Source organism: Apteryx mantelli, chromosome 6 (genome assembly GCF_036417845.1).
Source record: "Apteryx mantelli isolate bAptMan1 chromosome 6, bAptMan1.hap1, whole genome shotgun sequence".
Classification (NCBI taxonomy): Eukaryota; Metazoa; Chordata; class Aves; order Apterygiformes; family Apterygidae; genus Apteryx; species Apteryx mantelli.
The window spans coordinates 24,637,194-24,655,439 of record NC_089983.1 but is presented as its reverse complement, the minus strand read 5'-3'; the positions used below and the strand labels follow the sequence as shown (position 1 = coordinate 24,655,439).

General features: G+C 38.1%; 1 protein-coding gene across 1 annotated transcript in view; it reads right to left on the bottom strand.

Moving 5' to 3' along the window:
* The window catches only part of PDE11A (phosphodiesterase 11A), a 146,232-nt gene that overhangs the window by 25,973 nt on the left and 102,013 nt on the right, over positions 1-18,246 (bottom strand). Inside the window, exons 11-15 of the mRNA XM_067298516.1 lie at positions 12,421-12,567; positions 12,208-12,315; positions 6,074-6,183; positions 3,137-3,227; positions 704-804 (exon numbers count right to left, since the gene is read on the bottom strand). Of these exons, the coding sequence (XP_067154617.1) occupies positions 704-804; positions 3,137-3,227; positions 6,074-6,183; positions 12,208-12,315; positions 12,421-12,567 (557 nt within the window). The remainder of the gene's footprint in view (positions 1-703; positions 805-3,136; positions 3,228-6,073; positions 6,184-12,207; positions 12,316-12,420; positions 12,568-18,246) is intronic.

The following is an 18,246-nucleotide window of genomic DNA, read 5'->3' as shown; positions in this document are numbered from 1 at the left end:
GAAATATCTATAACAATTATTTGATGTTGAAATATACTGAAAATATAAAATGTTTATTGAATATTTTTAATTAGCAGTATTTGGAAAAAAAAAATAGCACCAACTTGAAGACTACTTGGAGATCTGATATGCAAACAAGGAAAATGAAGAAAACTTTATGAGAAATAGCCTATCATACTTTTACAGATTAACTTTGCAAGACACCCTCATCAGATGCAGATTGGCATAGTTTGTCTTCAGAGAAGCAGCATGTACTTTCATTACCTCAGTATCTGGCTCTGTAATTAAATATAGTAATTTTTTTTAGCATAGGTGTGTATACCACTGTAGATTTGAAAGTCAGAAATGGTGGAAAAATTACAAAACACCCTTGATTTTCTAAACACCCAAAGAAATTACCACAGAAAGGACAGAGGAATTACAGGGCTGAGCTGTAGCTGATTCCTGGGTTTGCTTTGAAGTATCAGCCTATGACTTCACTTGCCTTTTGTTGATACAAACATGCTGTGCATTAAAGCAAAACTTATTTAGACACTTGAGATACTTCTATTAGCCTAAGATATACTAAGTATTAGACTAAATCTCTTCAACCACAGCTGAACACTAATTTCTCATATTATATATCCTTATTGGTATTTAATAGGTCATTAGAGAATGTTCTTCGAATTTTCATTTGTCAAATACAAAAAATGCCAATACTTACTCAAAATACAGAGTGAGGTCTGTTGCCAATATCGATTGCTTTAGAAGCTGCATAAGGTCACTGTAGTCCTTAGAGGACAAGTTAGCAAAGATGTTGTGACCCTATAATGAAAGAGATAAAGGAGGTAAAGGGCTAGCAATCAATATAGGTTTTTAAAAGGTTTTCTACCTCTTTAGTCTACTATTTCCCTGTAGCAGAGGCTTTTTCTGATTCATGGCAAAACTATGACAAAATAATAATGTTAATACTACTGAGATTACATTGGGGTGGAAGAGTTGACCATTGTAATCAAGCACCTGGGATGTTTTTCTAAACTCTGCTGAAATTATAGCCTCTTGAGAAAAGATTTACTCTCTGATCTGACTCTGCACAGATTCAGTTTATGGAGAAAAACTATGGATACATCTCAATCTTTCCTCTTATTAAATGTTTCTGGGAGCTGTGCATTGCAGCTTTTGAGTTGTGCTCCTAATAGATTTATCTGTGCTGCTGCTTGCAGGCACACAAACTGCTTGTAGAGCAGTCAAAGACACTAAATCAGTTTTTCATTCAAAACAGTATCTTTGCTCACTCTGACTATCATGAGGTTGTCTTACAGGGTATACAAGCCTTTGCTACACAGCCTGAAGAACAGCAGTCTTATGCAGTTTGAAGGCCCTTTGTAGGCCCAGTACATGACTTTTTAAAGAATCATGAATTAAGGTCTTCGAAGATGCTCCATAACCAGAATGAAAGGAAACAAATTATTTAATAGTGATACTTAGGAGCAGGAAGGTGCTTTTGTAACTGAACTTCTGAAAAGTAAGAGGCACAGAGATCCTATAATTTCTCCATTAAATCCTGCAGAAAACAAATTATAAACAGCAAAATTAATGGAGAGTTCTAGCTGTAACATCAGTCACATGTGACTAAATTCACATAAATAAAATGCTACACTTACTCCAAACTGATGGGTGTTGTGTTTCATTAACAAGTATTGGATAAAAATCCCACTGGGATTAATTTTGTGGTCTAGAAATAAGAACCTGGAGAAGAAGATGCTTGATGATCAAAGAGGAGGACTTGCATTTCAGGGAAGTAGTATTTTATGTCCAGGAAAGAAGCTGGAGTATATTTCAGGGGAAAAAAAAAAGATACATTTCTTGATTTTAAAGCTGGTAAAGGTTAAAAAAGCATCTATTCCGATCTGAGCTATAAACTTTCATCTAATTATGCCTGTCTTGAGCCTGTCTCCAGAAAGACATCCTGCTATAGTGGATATTTCAAGAACCAGAGAATTCACCACTTCCCAGGAAAGCTTGTTCCAGTGGTTGAAGTCTCATTGATTTGGGGAAAAAATTTTTAAAAAAGTTCTTTTTTCCCTATTTTGAATAGGTTTGCTTAACTTTCAATTTTACCTTTTTGTTATGCCTTTCTCTGCTAGTATAAAGGGCCATTTAATTCCCATTATTGCCTTCTAAATAAGATAGCCTAAGCTATGTGGATTGAGCTGATTGATTGATTATTTAAAATGTTGATTATTTGAGATGTTGGGGCTTTCCTTTTCCATAGCTACATTTTTAACGTAATGTCAAGAAACTGAATACTATAGCCATAGTCAGTATCCCATGACTGATCTCTGCAACACTGAATGCAGAGGTAAAGTCATCACCTTGTTCCCATTTGCCTGTGATCATAGGATCATAGGACACTCCTAAATGCTCTTCGAAAGTTATTGCAGAGCAGCATATAGTATCCAATTGTGTAAATATGAACAATACTTTTGTTTTCTATATACTGAACACATTTTGTAATAAGCTTTCTGTATAATTAACAAAATGTGACCATTGTTTTGTAAGGAATGTGGGTCCATCCTTCTACTTCCCCTCCTTACTACATCTCTTAGCTAGTGCATGCTACATACCATTACTCAAAAGATATTCTAGGCAAGAACTGTATCTTTATACATATCTGCAAAGTAGCTAGTGTAATTTGGACAGTACAATATCACTGAGAGTAACTGTAAGAAAAGTCATTTAACAAAATAATTCAAAAACATTATGAAAATACTGATTACAAAAGAACTGTCAAAATATTAAACTGGTCCAGTAAAGGATGACTGTGATGTACTGAACGCAGCACCTGTGGGAAAGGTAAGAGCTCGTCTACCTATCATTCCACTGAGCAGGATATATGTAAGAAGACTGAGTAAAAGCTGACCACATGATTAGGGTGTGTTCTCCTTGCCCCTAGCTGATTGAGACAGATATAACCTCTGGGCTATATGAACAGCATTCGTAGTTGTTTAATTTTGTGCTAGTTGTGACCTTTGTGGTAACCAATAAATAATTCCTCAAGGAGAGGGCATTAAAAAGGTACTGTGTGTGGTATTTCCTTTCCCTGGCTGAAACTGCCCAACAGCTTACAGTGAGATTAATAGTAATGCTTTTGTACCTCACTCTGGAGAATCATGACAGCATGATTGAAATGGTGGTGCTCCAAGGTAGCAGAGGTGCCGTAGAGCTGAGCTAAGGCTGATCCACTCCTGAAACAGAACACGGGAGTCAACAAACACTGCTCGTCTGCTTACCAAGCAGATTTCAGAGACAATTTAGTCATGAAAGCATACAGTCGCACTCTCCATCTCAGTAACCATACTACAGAGAGCTGAAAATTTCAAAATATTCATTTAAAGCTAGATACTAGGCATTTATGTTCCAGACCTTGCTAAATATCATCAGCAAACTAAAGATTATTCTGGGACCACATGAAATTTTGGGATGGAACTTTCAAAAATGCCTCAGTGGTTCTGCAGCAGAGGTGCACCAATTTGCAGTGAAGACAAACTGTAACGTTCTTGGGGCAGGGGCCATTTTCAATTTTCAGTTCCTAGTAGATATAATAACAGCAACTTAAAATGAACATTTACAAACTCTTTTTGGAAAAAAAAAAAAAAAAAAAGGCTGCAAATGCAGCTGAGCTCCTGTCTTTACAGTCCATAAAAACAGGCAGTTAAAAAATACTAAGTTAAACAAAAAATCAGAAGTGAAAGCTAAGAATATAAAAGGAAAGTTTGACATCTCCTTAGAAGGTATTTGCTAATCACATTTATTGTCTCAAACAAAATTAGCTTCAAAATGCATAGAACAGGATTTTCCAAGTTTAAAGGACAAAAAAAAAAGGAATGTAATTATAAAATTGAGAATTGTTGGGAAGTACAGGGAATAGGATTGGATTGTCAGGGCAATTAGTGTTCACCACTACTTTACTTCTGGGACCCAACCTAAAGCAATGAGATGGGTTTTCTTTCCAAAGAAATGAGTATTAAGAGATTATGGTAGAGACAAACGGAAAGAGTCTCCTAGGAGCATATACTACAAAATCACAACATACTGATATTTAATTATCAGGGGCAGCTATATTAGAGAGAGTTGATCTGGAAACATCATCCCTAGAAGACGTAGTATTGAGGAATGTAAGAGAGCCATTTCAGACAACTGTGATATTGCTTCCGTCATATACCGCTGGGACTTTTTCATCATACAAAACAGCAGTGTTGAACATTGAAGATAAAATAGGAAAACATGATGCTTAACTTTATAAGTCAGGTTAGAGGAATAAATCACAGCTGCTGTTGTAAAAGCTACAGCTTCTGTTTTCAGGGTTATTTTATACCTGTGTGATAATGTTTGTCTTTTGTGTATGTCTTTAGCAATTTCTTTATAGAGTTGTACTGAGTGCTTTATACACAGTTGTCAAACAACAAGGATAACTGACAGCAGTCTAATGCTGAAACCTCTACCTTTAATTCACCCATCCCTCTGCCCAAGAGATATTGCTGTGTAACATTACAGTAAAGAAGCGGTTAACTAAATAAGGGTCTAAAGCTGTGGAGATGCAAATCTTATGTCTCATTTTTGTAAATCAGGAACATAAACATCAATCAGTTGAGCTTCCTGTTTGCCTCATCTTTTCTGATTCTCTTCAAGACTCAATTGCAAAAAGGTATCTAGCAGTGTTTGGTAACCTTTGCACCAGGAGCTCTGTCTTTTGAACATTGCAATTGATTTTCCTGGCTATGATGATTGAAGATCCAGACAGTGTTGTCGTTTCACTGAGACTGTATAGCAACACCAATAGCTGAGGACATGGCAGCTTAGAGAACATCGGAAACATCAGTTTGAGTGATGTTCAGTGAGGCAGCTCGCCTCCAGAAATGCAGCAGTCTGTGCATACACAAGTTGCAGCAAACAGGGTCCTCTTTTCCATATAAATCACAGGACAGAGCAGGCTAATACAACATAACCCTGTCTTTCAAATATCTTTGGACAACCCTTTGATCACTTCCCCCCCAGACTACAGGATTAGCAGCAGTGCAGAACAGACAAAGCTGCAAACACACCCTGGGATCTGCAGGACAACAGAGCTGCAAGGTCTCCCCAAATCTCCTAAGATGACCTGGGGAGTCAACAAAACAACATGGGCTATGGAGAAGAAATCTGTGTGACTGACAGCTCCATTTCAGAGCTGAGCCAGGATGTTGTCAAGGGATATTTGTTGCTGCCTTTCAAACACAGAATTTGGGCACAATTTGACCTTGGTCAAGGGAGTTCCCTTACCTCCCAGTTAAGGAGTACCACCAAACCTTCTACTAACCTGCTTCTACCTCACTATATGTGTCTGAGTGCAACACCCTGGAGAGTAAAAGAATGTGCATCAGGGCTGCTAGATCAGGTCCTAAGCATCTTGACTAGAATAAAATTCATTTTTAGAATTGAAAAAGATCCAGAGGGCAAGATTTCGTTTAGGTGATATAAGAATCTGACTGCAAAACCCAGCATCACGTTCTGGTGGGTACTGACCATTTCACTGGGTGGCCAACCCACACCTGCACACCCAGGCAGGTCTCCAAACAGGCTCTGTATACTCCAGCGTATGGGACAGGCCAGGGAGGAGCCATTTATGCAAACCAGTGGCCCTTTGTGCATGATTTCAGTTTTACCTATTTTATTTTATTTTATTTTTAATAGCTTAACAAGATTTTGTTTAAGTTCTTACATTCCAGCCAGCAAGAGCAACCCAGGTAGTTTCAGTTACCTGTGTCTAATGCCAGAATTCATACCTGAGCCTGAAAGGAACATCAGGCTGGTATTTCTACATGTGGTCTCAGTGCATTGGGGTAACCCCATCCACAGCCTGACACAAAGGACAAGTTCAGCAATTACTCCAAAAAACAGAGAATTATAAAGATGGATAGTCCCTCACTACATACAAAAATAAGAATACTTGGCCTTGGTGGCCTGGAATTAACATGTCATTCTTTATCCTGGTCACCTTTTGCTCTTCTGTGGAAGAAAAACAAATTAAAATAATAAGAATTAGAAAACTTACTTGGCTTGGAAGGCATTGTTGGTTCCCCTGTGGTCAAGGTCATGACATAAGCATCCCACAATCAAGGCAAGGATTTCAATTTCAGTCAGAATCTCCTGAAATCCTGCTGTCTGAGAACAGAAAAAATAGCAGCTGTAACTATCAGAAGCAGAAGGGATAAGTAATGTAAGTCCATTGAGCAACAGTCAACTTTGTTTTGATACCACGAACCTTTCAGTAAGGAGAAGATAAATGCTTTATTGTCATATTATATTCCCTGCAGTATGTTAGATGGTTAGCAGAATAGATAATGTCCTTGGAGTGATCTATTATTATCTCTCTGTTGCATTTCCAACATGCCATTTCCCCACTACCCAGAAGGCACTGGAGGGGAAAAGAGCTGAAAATAAAAACCAATAACTACACACTAAGACAGGAACTGGAATTTCATGAGAGCGTAATACAAAACAAAATTCATTTGATTTTGAAATTATCAAGAGAAGTCCTTTGACACAGATTTCTTTGATCCTGAGGTGACCATCTTAGTTAATTCCTACTGTAGGAAATATTTGAGATGTTAAATCAAAAAACGTATAAAAGAGACCAGCTAAAATATATTTTATGTAACCATTACAATCTATTAAGAGATTGTTCTCCGGGACACGGGAATTAGAAACAACATGACATGATTTGAGGAGATTTTGTCTCAAATGGCATAATTCTGCTGCAGATATCAGCTTGAATTTGAGGCAACATTCTAAAATTTAATGTACTGAAATGCCCCATGAGCAGCTCCAACCAGATATGCCTGTGTGAATGCAGAAGCTGATCCTAGAAACACTTTTTTATCACTCTATTTCTCCTCACAGATAGTTGCCACAGCAGTTTTTCTGCCAGAACTGCCTCATGCCAGAGATGAGACACTACTGTTACTGATAATCTCAAGCATCCTGAGCAGAGTATGTCTGGATTAGGTGCTGGAGCCTGTGTGAGATACCACCTCGCTGGTTTCGAGCATCTTACCCAGGACAGAAACAATCTGGTTCTTCAGTTTTTCATAAATGTAAGGTAGTACTGCCTGTAAAAATGACTGGCTGAGCTTTCTCTGACTGAGAAAGTCATATAACAACATTCGTATTTCCACAGTGCCAGTCTCCAACCACACTCTAACTAGCAGCAAAATCTAGTTACTATGAAAGAAACATATAAAAGAAATATAAAGTACATTTATATTGGAAGATCAAGCCTAGACTGAACACTAGATTGTAAGAAATCCTGAATTTCACTGATTTTCAGTGCAGCATAATTTTACCCACTGACAAAAAGAGGGTCAGGTGGTTCAAAGACAGTGAGTATCAGTGAGATTTGATGTCCTCACTCTCCTTTAGGAATGTCCAGCCCACTCAGGGATGCAAATCAATTCCTGAAACACCACGTGAAAACTCTGCTAGGGACCCTGAAGACCATAAATTCCACTTCAATAAATACATATTCAGATCCCAAATCCTCTGTTTCTCTAATCTGCTATGTGACTATGAATATTTAGGCAGTATAGGGGGCCAAGATCTCCCAGGTGCTCAGGAATACATTTTAGTGGAAATTGAGAAAGTACAAGACTTGCTAGGAAAGCTTTATAACAGGACTCAAAGTTCACATATCAAAAAAGATAATCAAAAATGAGGGAAAAAGGTTTTACTCATACAGAATCCATACATGTACAGAGTGACTTGACTATTATGAAGGGGCTTCTCCTCACTTCTAGCTGCATTGCTTTTAAAATTTTAGTTTCAGTAACAGCTACACAGGCAGAGGAAATATATGAAAAATATGGTGTTTTCTATTTTGATTTTTTAAACATTGCTGTTGTATAACAAAGAATAATCAAGGTCTCTTAAAAAAAATTTTTTTTTAAATACTTGTAACTGACAACATGTCATGTGCCAAGTTTCATTCTGGAGAAAATGTTCATGGCTGAGTTATAAAGCACTGAAAACAGAAGTTTTATAATAAAAAATTGTTGCTGTAATAAATGATCCTTAGTGTAACACAAGCTTTGATTAAACCCAAGGATTCAAACTGTATTATAAACATAGAAAAACAGATTAAGGAATTTACTAACAGTAACAATATCTCAAGAATAGCTTCAATGTTTTATTTAACCAAAATCTTGTCATGGAATATATATATATATATATATATATATAGAGAGAGAGAGAGAGAAATATAGTGTATTTCATTTAATAAAAATATTTAATTTAGAAACAATGTTATGGTAAGAGGATATCTTTTTTTGTACATAATGCAAGGAAGGAGAAGATTATGTTTCCCCATTTTTTAAATTTACACATAAAAAGAAAAAATACGTAACGATAGACGATGGCGCAGCAGAATTCATTTTCACCAGAAAAGGAATGACCCATAACTCATGAGTGGCAGAGTCTCCAGTGAGTTATGGAGGTCATTCTTTCATGTGAGGAAATGAATTGCATTCATTATATCTTGCCCCGCATTTATATGTTTTGTTGTTAGCACACCAGATGGGATTTTAATTTTATACTACTTACTTTTTTGTTTTTACTTTTTAAAATAAGTATCTATATGAAGTGTGTCAGACAAAGGCATTAGTAACAAGCCAGCCAGGGCTTGATCCTGAGGTTTATTCTCATCTGATGTTACTAACTCGCAGGAGCAGTCTTGCTTCAGTGCTTGTCTTTGGAATATTTGGGTGAGTCTGAAATAGAGAAGTATAGCTCGCAGGACTGGGCTAATAATTCTCCAGTGTCTATCTGGAGAGAGAAAATATATGTTTACATATACAGAAACCTGACATGGGAGTGAAACAGCTGGTTTAAGCTTTGTTGGATTTTTGTTGGTTGGCTTGTTCAGCCCAGCTAAATTTCGCTACTGCTTTAAATGGGAGCTCGGTTGGGCCTTTAGAGGTTACCACAATACAAATTAGACATCACTACATTACAGTAAGACCTACTTTTCTCTTTTTTACAGATGAAAAACTGAGGCACATATTAACTATGATGGTTCATGCAAGAAAAAAAACACAGCAAGAGCAATCCTTCTGCTATCAGTAGTTGCTTGACTATCACTTTTGTGTCTTTTCTCCCAAGACTAGTATTCCTATCTCTGGTAGTGACAGCAGCCAAAGCAGGTCACACACCAAACTTAATTCTTCCCCCCAAAGGACAGCAGTGAGGCAGAACAAGACGTCCGATAACTCAGATCCCCGCGGTACGTGTGTCCGGCTGCCCACTCAGAACTCACTGTACCGGCACCGTTGCGTTTGCTGGAAGTGCAGATACGAACACAAGCTTGGCTTGAAAATTCTAGCTGACCTCCGACGGGGTTTGTCCACGCACTGATTGCTAAGGCGATCTTGAAATTATGCTTTGCAAACCACAGTCAAAGTAGTTTAAGATTTAGGCCTACCAGGCCTGCTGTTGGCTGCTTGAGAAATTCTGAGAGCTCTTTTTTTCTCGCTGCTGGCTGCCAATTTCGTCATCTCTGGATGAGATGGAGTGGCCTGGTAGGAAGGACTGTTTCCCACCCAGAATAACAACCTGCGGAAAACTTGGCCTCAGAGCTCCATCTAGAGGACGTTTTGCCTCATGAATGAGACCTGCGAAGCTGGGGGACTGAAGCTACCTCGCCGCCTATGGAGAGCCTTTGACAGAAACGAACATAGTTCCTAGTTAAACAATGTCTCCTGGCTTTGCTTTTACTCCTCAGAGTAAAAATCTTTTAAATCTATTATTATCTTAAAAAAGTGAAGATTGTAAAACTTCAAAAATTACCAATGGCCACACATTATCACGAGGTTTCATTAAAGATCGACATTTGCTGGAAGACAGAAACAATTTTAATTCTGTTTAGCTGAACAACCTCACTCCCAAACAGTTTCTCTCTCTCTTATTTAACATCTGTTTGCTTTGCCTCATGGTAATTGATACAACCTACTACATCTTGGTAAAAGCTCCCAGCAACTAGCCCCTGTAGCCTGCAGGACAGACCTAGAACTAATGTCATTTACCTGTTAGGTGACTTCATACCCTGTCTTTTTCTTAACTGACGTACACAGAGATGAGGCCAGACTGAGGAGGATAGATGGGAATACACAGCACAGGTAGCTGTGCCCTAAGAACATGTAACATGCCACGGGCTTAGTCTGAAATCCATTAAAAACAGTGGAAATATTTCAGTGAGCAACAGATGTAGCACCGATCTGCACTGCACTGCTACTGGGACAGATTGCACAGTCTCCGCTGACAGCCCCGCTGCTGACAGTGCCCGAATGCTAGTCACGCTTCGTAGACTGGCTAGCCATGAGGATCTAGAAGTTCACTGTTTAAAAATGAGGGAACAAGCACATGATATCCCTTGCATCAGGAAGGCCCTTCCTTGGAAATTTCCACAGACTGAGGTGTCTTCAAAACATAGCTCCCCAGCAAGGGCAGCCCAGTGGTATTTTTATTGTCAACAAAATGCCAACTCCCAAATAACTGACAGAAAGACTTGTTTCTCCTTCCATGTCTTTGTTGAGATGCGAGAATCTTAGCATTGTCCACCTGAGACCACATTAAACAAGTCAGAAGATTTGGATTTTATTCCTAGCTGTATCCCAATGTTTCCTCTCTGTCCCTGGGAAAGGAAATATTCCAGTATCTGCAAATGCAGCCTTCATTTTTGGGTGCCTCCATTTGCTAGTCCCTCACAAAGAAATTCTGAGATTTAGTGGCAAATACTCTTCTAACTGGAAAAAATAGGCTTATTTGTCACCCACTCTTTTTTAGTATCTACTGACGAATATTAGAGTATTGCTTTCAAATCCCTAAAGCATTAAAAATTCATGGAAATTTGAAAGAAAGAAAATCATCAAAAAGGGGAAAAAGCTTCAAAAGACTTTCCACAAGACTAAACAAATGTAAAATTGTCACATCTTTTATTGACCAACAGGCATAGGCTTGGACTCCAGACAGTTAAAGACATCTGCCTGATAAGTGTGTGCAAACATGGAAAATGATGAATGAAGAGTTTTTAATTGTGGCCATGCTGGTATTGGTACGACTTAAAAAAATTGTTAAAAAATGAATTATGCCATGGGGCAAAGGCAATCTTTAAACCTATTTACTTTTCTACAGAATGTGTTTAAAATTATAAAGTCTTCATAAACTTTCATTTCAAACACATGAAGAAATACCTGCACAAATAAGACCTTTTAAAGACTCTCAATAGATGACCAAACCCATCAAAATTGACATCAAAATTAAAAATGAAGAAAAAATGTAAAAATTTGAATTTGAACTTCTATTTTTGTCTGGAAATAAGACAAAACCAAAATGGAAAGTAAAGTATTCTGTGCACACAGCCATATTCCTTCTATCAAGCCATATGAACTAGAATCTTAAATGTTACAGGACCACCAGCCTTTTTATTGACACACTTACAGGAATTAACTAACCACCTACTAAATATGGGTTCTTTCGTGTGGTGAGGTTGCTGTCATGTAGGGAGAGCACAAGTGAGAAAGACCATAAAAGCACTGTTACTTTCAACAGGAGTTACTTTGCTGAGAGGAGATAAAACGACTGATCGAGATATATGCTAATAAAACCCAGCAGTGCTATAGTGTCCAATGAAGACACAAGATTCACTCAGATGATGCTATTGGAAGATGATCTTAAAATGTTTTAAGACGATACCTTCTACAACTATTTAGATGCTAGAAAAGAAAAGAAAGTAATAAATTTCAGCTTAATAAATACTACTTCTTCTGGGATTCTAATCTTCCGTGGTTTTGTAGCTTCCAATTTGAGAGACTGAAATAAATGCCAAAACAAAGAGTTCCAAAAGAAAAACATTATTGTAAGATCAAGATGTATAATAACAAGCTCACTCCAAGACTGCCATCTGTTTTCAGTCACTTTAATGTGCCTGTGATATCACTGTCACTAAAACACCATAAAGTTTTGCCAAATAAGTGCCGCCTTAAGTTGAATATCCTAATTCTGTGTGCCTTTCTGTCTGAAATAAACCAATTTCATAAAAACTAGAAAAGAAAACAAAGGTTGGAAAAACGTTTAGACAGGTAAGACAACGTGGCAATAAAAGCTCTTACAGGATTGTGTCTGTAGCTGGATACTTACAGTTAACATTGCAAACATTAGCTGGCACACGTTGAAAGCATGCCTCCAGTTGTGATACAAAACCATTCGATAATTCTTCCTAACTGTCAAAAGCCACCTACACAGCGTCTGAAATGAAAAGTACAAATTGTATCAGGGCTACTAAATGTGTACAAATGGACAGAGCAGTGCCAAGACAAAAGCAGCAGACATCTCTGCAGAGCAGATGGTTACCTCGTAGTCAATTTTAAATTTCTGAACCATTCCAAGTTCCATGAACATCCGGAGGGCTGCAGTAATCATGGCATCCACATCAAGTGAGAAGTCATCGAAATGGATATCATCAATGCCAAGCTCTGACACCAGAGGAATGTTTGCTGCCTGAAAATGCCAAAGGGAAAGGGAAACTTCTGATTCTAAACTTGGATCTTTTTTTCTTGGTCAGTCTCTTAAGAGAAACCTCCCATACCTCAGTTCTGACCTGCCAGTACATCCCCTGCTTCATCCGAATGCCAAGCAATAAAAGCCTTCATCTGAGAAATACAAGCAGGCCAAGCAATAGAGCATGGAAGCAGCGGGAAGAAGAATCTGATATGAGCAGGAAATACGCTCACCATCCCAACTGGAGCCCATACATAGTGTTTAGACTGAGAGAGCTGACCACTTTACAGCTACTGCAGTAACACAATATATTCCAATGCAAATTACAATGCTTGAATGCAAGAAACATCTGGATAGCCAGCAGCTGTGGATTTTAATTGCTACCATTCAGAAATGCAAAGTAAATATACCACTCTGCAGAATTTCTCCATCCAAATGTCTTTACATCCTTAAGTATACAAGTGCCCTTTGCTTTACACTATTCTCCATACATTCATAGAACCAAAAAGAGTAATAAATGTCTAACAGAAATACTTTTCAAAGTAATATAAAAATCATTTTAAACATTATGATCATTTAGTAAGTAAACATATTATAGCAAAAGCCCTACGTTCTACCTTGTCCATATAACAGTGGATTTTTTCTTCTGTTTGTAATAGAAGAATGAGCATGCAAAACCATACAAAAGAGTGTGCAAGCCTGCCTAACACAGCTGTGCACACACATGGCCCAGTGGCAGCATCTGTGGGAGCCAGCCAGAGGAGCTGACAACCCTCATGGGCTTCTCTGCCCTTCCTTACGTGTCGCCAGAGACGCCTTGCCACTCCCTAGGGAGCGCAGGTGCAGGAGGCCGCATGTGCTGAAGGAGCATCTGCTCCTTGTCTCCTGCAGAGAGAAGGCGCCGGGGCAGGTAGAAGCCTCACACAGGGGCTGGACCCAGCCCACAGGCCATGAGCTGGACCATGCTGAATTAAACTTAAATGGACTCAGATGGTGTGGCACATCCAGCTTGTCTTTTGCACATAAAAACACCCATTTATTCATGCAGTTATAAGTTCACCTTCACAATTACAGCTTCTGTATGACTACCTTATGGTTTCCTTTTTGAAAACTTGTATTTTAAAATAGTATCCATAAATATGACAAGTCACTGACATGTAAAAATCTTTTTCTAGCCAAAGGAAAAGTGCCTTCTTGATTATTACTTTACACTAGGATTATGCTGGTTCAGCCATACCACGTAAAACAAGATGGTGTAAACCTGCCATAAAATAGTATTAATGTTGCAGTGTTAACTTATTTGCTAGTTAGAAGGAAACTGTCTTTTCAGTTCAGTGCACAGCAAAGCGTGCCAATACCACAAAAAAGTCATGGTGCTACCCAGAGAGGTTAACTGATGTGGGAAATAAAACAAACCCTTCAATTCAAGTGTCAGCCCAGGACACAGCTGAATCACTTCTGGAACATGCAGGTGGAGAAGCAAGATCCACCTGCAGGCTTACTTTGTCTGCTAGCATATTTGTCCAGGTCAAGCTGATTCAGCATCTTTTTGGAACAATTACTGAAACCTCCTCAATAGTGCTAAATGATACCAACAGGAGTTACAGCTTAGTACCCCTTAACACTCTGGAGGGTAAAAAGCTGTATGTTTGCTTCTGAGGTAAAGAGAAGAAAGAAAATGCTGTTAGAGATGAAACAGAAACACCGGCCCAGAGACTCTGCTATCTAGACCTTCATTGGTCTTACAAAAATTGTGACTTTTTTTTATCATTCAGTTATTCTTCAGTGCTTTTGGGGATACTCGAGATGCACACTAATATTTATTCTATGGATACATTCATTATGTGTAGTAAATGCATTCTCTATAGAAAGCCCTGACAGAAGAAACACATTTGTCTGTTTTACTTACCTGTTCCTTAGAACAAAGCTTAAAGAGCAGAGATTCTGAGACAGCAGTACTCAAATACAAGTAGATCTGCTTGAAAATGTTTTACAAACCATCTGTGGCATTTTCATGAACTTTGAAGTGGGTAGGGGCTCTGATTAAAATTTTCATGTATGTTTTCTCCTCTTGATGGAAAATGAGAAGAGTTATTTTCCTTGCTATTTTGCACTGGAAACAAACACTTACCAACCTGTTACAATTCAACGGAAAACACTCCAAGCAGTTGCTCAACTGCAATTGCTTTTCTCTTTGTCAAACAATGGAGAAATAACAATATATGCCAAATCTATTATAAACTGAACAACAGGATATTAACAAAGCAAGTAAAAAACAATTTCTTCCCATGTCAGTCTGAAACTTTTAAATATTTATGAGGTTTAACATTCCTAAATTTAACAGGAGTGCCATAATCCAAAATAACTGCTGAATTAATAGCCAGGAGATAACATTTGTATAAAAGAACCATTTGCTTTACAACAGCAATAAAGGAAACAACAGAATTATGAGTGTTGAGACTAATTTGAATAATGTTAAAAAAATGATATGTTGTGGGGCTGCAGCAATATTCTGGCTGCACCTGGCATTGTCTGTCCTCAGTTTCTTATATCAGAAATGCAGCAGTCCAGGGTTTATAGGAGAGCAGTCATTAAAACTTCATTTTTTTAATTACAAAGATATAAAAAATATTCATAAGATAGAATATTAAAACATATCCAGCCCTGAAATTTTGCTGCACTGCAGGAGAAATTCCACCGGATTTCTTAAAATAAACAGCAATAATAACAATCTCTTCCTGGAAAACAGAGGGGATGAAAATACCGGGACAATAAGAGGAAGGGGTAGGCAATTAAAATTCAACTTATACTGAAATTATTTTTTAAAGCACCCCCAGTGATTTAAGATCACTTAAAAGGCTTGCTCCCTTCTGAATGTTTTGAAGTTCAATTTCCTTTCTAAAAACAATTAAGAACATTATACACTGAAGTCTTTTTACCCTGCAGACCAAGTAATTTCAAGGCTCTTCATCCCCAAGAAAGATTCACATGACTTGTGTGAGCTTATTGTAAATTAAAGCCGGACATGCCTCCTTTGGTCATGTCCCAGCACCCTTGGCATTAAAACAAAAATTTGTCTTGAAAGGAGCCATGAAAACAAGTTGGGGTTTATGAACTACAAACTCAGCAATTCCCAGGTTGGAGAACCATCTCTCTATTTGTGGGCAGCTTGAGAAAGTGGATGTCATGGCCCCGAATGAGAGTGTGGGGACAAGGGCTGGGGCTGCCCACACTCAGGCGTCCATGGCCTGGGGGTGGGATGGATACAGGAAGCAGGGAAAGCGCCTTGGGCTTGATTCGTTATTGGAGACGGATTCTTATTTCCTCATTGCTCTCTGCTAGCATGTGAATTGCTTTGCCGCCTGTTTGGTACATGTGAACAGCTGGGAGATGAATGACTGCTTGAGCCTTATCAATCCTAGATCCGTGGTCACTGAAGGGCTTTATGTCATTAATGATCATCATACTTCAAATTACATAGGACAACAAAGTGGCTGCTACCACGTATGTGGTCCTGATTCTGGCTGCTATCAGAGACAGCACATGGGAACAGATAAATCATGCTTCTGGTTCAGCATTAATAAGCCTCTGGGCTGCTGCAGATGCACAAAAGCTAAGAAGGAAAACTACCAAATCAAGCAGTCAAAGCTTTAGGGAAGCACTAGGAGGGTAAGTACTTCAATCAAAAGCTAATATTTGATGTTTACATGTCAGTGCTGCTGAAGACAAATATTTCACGTCATTCTTCAAAAGTATGCATAAAATGTATGCTGTATAAAATGGTTTCTTTATATTGTTAGAATGGAACTAAATCAGAATAAAGATAAGGATTCATACTCTTTCTTCCTTCCAGACAGCATGTGTATGTTTGTATACATATGTCAGAAAAATGCAATATAATACATACACAGACATACACAGAGCATTTTGAAACGTTCTCACTGCAAGGGCTGAATAAAGCAATCACTTGCAAGGAACAGCAATCAATCAACACAAGCAAAAGGGAAACTTCTGCTGCTCTTACTGGGCACATTTCCTGAACAAGAAAGTTACAGGTTTTACATTTAGCTTGGTTAACGTTACTGCAAATAACTTTACTTCTAATATTACTTTCAATTTCTGTCAGGTACTACACCAGTAACTTCATAAGGGCCAATACTGCTATTGAGAAAATATATGCAAAATGTACCATTAAATGCTCTCTTACATTCATTAATGCCACGGAGAAAAACAAATTGTCTTTAAATTAGTTTACAGTCATAAACAATACAAGAATGATCCTTTGAGATGGGTGAAAGGAAAAGGGGGCAAACTTCCTGTCTTGAATAACTTGTAAATAGTAGTTGCTATTGGCTCCTGACAGGTGCCTTTCTATTTTAGGATCTGGAAACACATTGCCAGTCCTTCCTTATTCCAGAAATACTACATTCTGCTATTTGGTATGCTCAATATGATATCAGAGCTATTCTGTAACCATAAGTTCCCCTACAGAATATGGTCTGCTTGATGTATGGCCCTATGGACAATAACATTGGAAGAGTTAAGAACATTTCCTAAGCAGAAAATACTGCCGGCCAGACAGAAGAAAATAGCAAGTAACCTGAATATATATATAACAAATTTACAGATACCCCATGAAATACATATGCCAATGTATCAAAAAAAAGGCAAAATGATATGGTATTCCACTTAACTCCCAGGGGCTCTGTTTGGACCAGACTCTGTGCACTATGATTTCAACAGAGGATGAAGACCTGATCTCATGCATACTTTATGTTGGTGAATTATTTTCAGGTGAAAAGTTAAACAGTGAAACTGTAGCTTCAGACAATAGGACTTACACAAAAAAGTAAAAAACTTCTTTTAACTTAAAGCTTTCTAGGCTGAGTATTTCTCTGCCTTGAGTCTTTCTCCGAAGATTAGGAACTGAAAATCCTGAAAGCCTGATCATCAAAAACTGCACAGAAACCATCGAAGTGAAGAATATTTAAACGTGATGCATTCTTTATCTCACACTTTACCTTCTATCAAATTGTACTGGAGGCAGTAATTGCTGATGGCACAGATATTTATTTGTAAGGGGTTCCTTTTATGTGTAAAGGCCTCTAAAAATACTTGCTTATATTTATAGCTTGCTTATATTTATATCTTCAAGTATCTTTTAAAATATATTTCTTCATAATCAGCTATTGTTATTAGCAGTAGTGGACATATTTTGCACTTACTCACAGCCGTGCAAGGCCAAAGCTTTTATCTTCCAGAGTCTGACACATTTCTTACTCTCTCCAAAGGGGAAGAGTTAAATGTTTCAGCTCAGGGACATTTTAATGCCCAGAGCAGCATGGATTTTAAAGGCCTCCATCTGTTACTGCAGGCTGTGGATGGCATATTGCTGCCCTTCACAGTGCTGAGTCAGCACGCCTTTTCCAATGACCAGCCACAGCAGGACAGTGGCATTTCAAGCGAACTTTGCAATATTTACCATAAAGGCAGGTGGGTGTGGTGCAAACTCAAAGTGCAAACATGCATGCTCCTCTGGATTGCAATTCTGTTGACTTTTTAATAGGATTATCACGGTAACATTGCTTTCTTCTAGAGTGAAAATAATGACTTATTTGCCCTTCAACAACTTTCATCAAATTTTGATTCTCTGAATGAGGTCACAGTATGAAGGATATT